This window comes from Brachionichthys hirsutus, chromosome 18, assembly GCF_040956055.1.
Source record: "Brachionichthys hirsutus isolate HB-005 chromosome 18, CSIRO-AGI_Bhir_v1, whole genome shotgun sequence".
NCBI classification, from domain to species: domain Eukaryota; kingdom Metazoa; phylum Chordata; class Actinopteri; order Lophiiformes; family Brachionichthyidae; genus Brachionichthys; species Brachionichthys hirsutus.
The window spans coordinates 8,380,563-8,385,152 of record NC_090914.1 but is presented as its reverse complement, the minus strand read 5'-3'; the positions used below and the strand labels follow the sequence as shown (position 1 = coordinate 8,385,152).

Here is a 4,590-nt window from a genome sequence, read left to right as displayed (position 1 = left end):
CTAACACCTCGTTTGAAATCAGAAAATGTGTTCCATTTTCCTGCGTTATTGAACGGTATAGAATCCCGTATGTCTCGCAATCTGTATTTTGTCATTGTTTTTGGATTTTGGATTAGTTTCTCTTCACGTATCTTGTGTAAGTTCGTCCGACATGTTTGACGGAGCCCTGCTTTGGTTCTGATCATGCATTTCAACAAGCTATTCTCCTCGCTACAAACACGCACTCCACGTTCGAATTAAAGCCCCGTTACATTTTTAGATGGATGCATGGAAATCTTAACAGTGTGAATACAATTCACTCTAATTGATTTCAACCTTGTCCAGCAAAGTTGTTGAAGTATCTACCATTTTATTCACATTATGGCAAGAGTTGTCAAATGTCCTTGTTTTATTTAATGTTGTAAAACGTGTGTTTTTTTTTTCTTCTGTGTTTTGTTTTAGCTTTAGTTCAGTCGCGCCCACAAATTTAACGATGGGACGCATTTTCTTGGACCATATTGGTGGAACGCGCCTCTTTTCCTGCGCCAACTGTGACACCATCCTGACGAATAGATCTGAGCTTATCTCCACGCGTTTCACAGGAGCCACAGGCAGAGCTTTCCTCTTCAACAAGGTACAAAAACAACGAGCAATATCTTGCATAAAATCCTGAACCAAACAAGGCATGCATATTGAGTGCCCGTTTTCCTGCATGCATCAAAATGTGTGTGCATACTTGTGTCTCAACCCCCCCCCAGGTGGTGAATCTCCAGTATAGTGAGGTGCAGGACAGAGTGATGCTCACTGGAAGACACATGGTAAGGGATGTCAGCTGCAAGAACTGCAACAGCAAGCTTGGCTGGATCTATGAGTTTGCCACCGAGGACAGTCAGCGGTACAAGGAGGGACGTGTCATCCTGGAGAGGGCGTTGGTGAGGGAAAGCGAGGGTTTCGAAGAGCATGTCCCCTCAGACAACTCTTGAGCCCCTAACGTTTGATTGACTCATCTCCCTTATCTACTTGTCTCTGCGCTGCACACCGCCACCACCTGCAGACTCAATGGTCAGTCAAGATTCAGCTTCAGCCCCTTCACACCTCTTAGAAGATTGGTTTGCTGGCTCTATTCTTGCAGAATAGGCTTTCTTGAAACACTTCCTGATTCACGGCGCCACCCCAAAACAGCATAGGACACAGACAGTAATATCACTTTCACCAGCTGTGCGCAAAGCATGCTCTACAGTTTTAATATGGCAACACGTACATGATAATACATGGTCATTCATGACCAAAACAAAACACCTGTTTGTTTTTATTATTATTTTATTTAGATAGTTGGAATAGAGCTAAACATGTTCATCCACACATGAGCAAAGTACCCAATCCACGTTACACTGCAAATGACATGGACTGATGGCACGTCACTCTACGTATTGGTCTAAAGAAGCTTGTGCTTTTGTGTTGTCAACTTTGTACGAGTGTATTTTTTCACCGATGAGCAGTAAATGTCATTAAGAAGACGAGGGTTGTTATTTCTATATCCTTTTATTAGCTCGGAGTGTAAATAATGTAATTGCGTTTAAAAGTTATGTTCTCATCCAAATGATGCTGTAAATACTGCAGAGTTTGATGTCATATTTAAATATTTGTTGTGTTTTCATCATGATGCAAGTTTTATTTTGATCTGGTTCAAATTTTGTGTGTTTATTTGTATTTACACATTATAGGAATGTAAGTCAAGTGGCTTATCGTTGTTGATTGTAGTTGATAGTGTGGAAGTGACCTCAACAATAGTCAATCCTACAATTGATTCTACTGTTCAATTCAGTTCTACCACATTCCAACCGATGTACCGTGTGAGATGCATGACATCTCTTTGCTGATTTATGAAGCGCATGTACCTTCTGGGGTGCAATGGAAACATCCACTGGCTGCCTGCCTGCTTTAGGACAGGATTATGAGAGGACGGGTCATGAAAGAGATCGATAATTGAAGACTAACAAAAAGCTTTTTGTCACACATCTACTGATCAGTGATTACATTACAATGCTGGAAGCTTCGCAATGAAAGTGTGTTTAAATGAGATTTTATTTAGTTCAGTTTACTGAAATATTCATCTCCTACTTAATGACCCATCCTTTATTTTTAATCCTAGGTTCGACTTTAAAGCTGAGACTTTGTCTTCTCAGACAGAGCCTCCATTTTTATTTTACATTGTCAGTATTATGTGAATATTTCAACCAAAATGTCAAATTTACAAGAAAGGAAAAAAAAACAACTACTTTATGACATTTGAGATTATTATTACGAGTGGGTTATACCTCAGCATCATGGCCCTGGTGTGGCATTGTGTCATTTCATACCATACTTTTCCAGCCCCCACTGGAGGCACCTTTAACAGGTCATGCGAGATCGCTTAACCTTAACTATTCATACATATTACCGACAATACAAGTTGGTGCAGAGGGCAGCCAGTGGTTATGTGTTTGGCAGAATATTATTTTGATGTTCACTTTAACAATTACTGATGTGTGATTTCTTTTATTTGCTTTATTTTATATGATTATGAGTTTATTTACTGATACTTTTATCTCATTGGATATTGATTGATTTTGGAAAAAAAGAGTTTCTTGTATGACAATAGCAAGATTTGTTTCTGCTGTAATTTCTAAATAAATATAGTCTTGCTTGGTTACATTTGTATTTCCTTTATATCATAAAGCATGTTTACTGTCATATGTGCGTGTCTGATAAAATGGAGATGCTGTTTGAAACCTGGCTATGATGATTTATCCACCACTAAATTGCATTATTCTTCTTTAGCCTTTTTTTTGTTAAAATATTTTACCTTGAAACTGACTCTAAAGACAAATTTGCGAATATTAAGCAGCCATGGATTTAAAATCCATGTTTATATTGACTATAAAGGGAATTCAGATTGGTTTATGATGGGCCAAACAACACATGCAGCCCTCTAGGTGGCGCCAGTATCCTGGTTAACAGGAAGATCTCTGAAGATGCTTTTTTTAGGAGCATGACACAACTCCTTTTCTCTGACGTTAGCCAGAGTTCTGTGGAGCTTCACTGCAGTCTGGAAATAGATTTTTTACACAAAGACGTAAATTATATGTAAGGAAAAAAAGATACATTGAAACTATAAATTCTAATCTCATTTATTCAATAATCAGTGAAGCTATGATGGAACTAATTTGACTGCGTTGCCTTATAAATAGGTAGTGACGATTCTCTCCATATCCACCCACTATTATTGCATTGCTGGGTTATTAATAGTTCTGATCCTATTCTTGGTTAGTCTACAGTGTGGCACGGTGGTGAATTCAACAGCAGATCAGCTTTCCTTCAGTCACTCCTGGAGACAACCTGGACTGAGCGCACAGCAAGCACTAAAATCATGCAGCTCATCCAAATGTTAATTAGGGGTTGTCGAGTAGAAAAAAAGTTCTAGTCAGGGTTATTCTTGGATCCACTGCAGTTGCCTTTTTCGATAGAACTAGACCATTAGTGGATCGCGCCGACTGACATTTTCATGACCATATCTAGAGTCATTGAAATGCCAAACATAACTAGAGGCAAAAGGATGCTCCAGCTCCACAACGCTCGCTGGCCTACTTTATAATTCATAGTAGTCTGACTTTGTCTCTGCATAACCACCGGATTATCTGCTCTCTTTGTTGAAAAAGAGAAGGTCAGATAAGTATAATTACAATTGCAATGCCTCCCATTAGTCTGCATGTAGCTGGATAAATCATATGTACATCTGACACAGTCATATGTTAAGGAGGCATTCATGTGCTTCCGCGATGCTCTTGGGCAGGACTTGGAAAATTTAGAGTCCCCTAACACACAACCCTCAAACTGTCACAATTGAGGGGTCCTGTGATTCCATTCAACATGTCGTTCAGGCCCAAATTCAACAGGAAGAGCAACACAAGTGAAGCATTGGTCTCCTGTATTACATTTAGGATGATGTCTATGTGTCATCAAATTCCCTTCCACCCAAACCTATCAGAGCAAATTTGAAGTTATATTTGGATGATGATGGTGGGGGGCATAATTAACCCCCCCCCCCCCCCCCCCATGATTCATCACCTCAGACAGATATTTAAGTTAATCCTTGCCGCTTGTTTTTCTTTTGCATGTCAGCATCACCCCCTCACCCCAGCAGAGTCGATATATAGAAATAAATGTCTCCCCTCAAACACAAAGGGGTGACATCATTCTGTCAGCAGGAGAAAAACAGCATGTTTTCCATTGACATCACTCTCCATCCTGTTGCTAGGAGACAGGAGTCAACATTAGTTACTATGGTGACTGCACTTCACCTTCAAAGCGCCTGACCTTTTTGGTTGATTATCAGACAGAATGTGTGTGTGTGTGTGTGTGCGTGCGCTCTCAATTTGTGGCGCGATGCTAAATGACCACTCAACGTCTTGTTGACAAAGAAAAACATTCTAGATTAAATGTCACACTTTGTCAGCCATGTCCAACACTTTAAATTGACGTCAATCAAATGCTAGTACTGTATACCAAAAGATCAAGTCGAAAGCAGTTTGTCCTTAACTCAAAAGAACAATGGAAACACGTTTGGGTGGA

At 39.8% G+C, this 4,590-nt stretch overlaps 1 protein-coding gene across 1 annotated transcript; it reads left to right on the top strand.

Annotated features, from left to right (window-relative positions):
• Positions 1-472: 472 nt before the first annotated feature.
• Positions 473-2,731, top strand: LOC137907626 (protein yippee-like 5). Its single transcript, XM_068751981.1, has 2 exons — positions 473-613; positions 738-2,731. Exons 1-2 carry the CDS (start codon positions 473-475, stop codon positions 960-962), a joined length of 366 nt encoding a protein of 121 aa, XP_068608082.1. The 3' UTR covers positions 963-2,731.
• Positions 2,732-4,590: the final 1,859 nt, after the last annotated feature.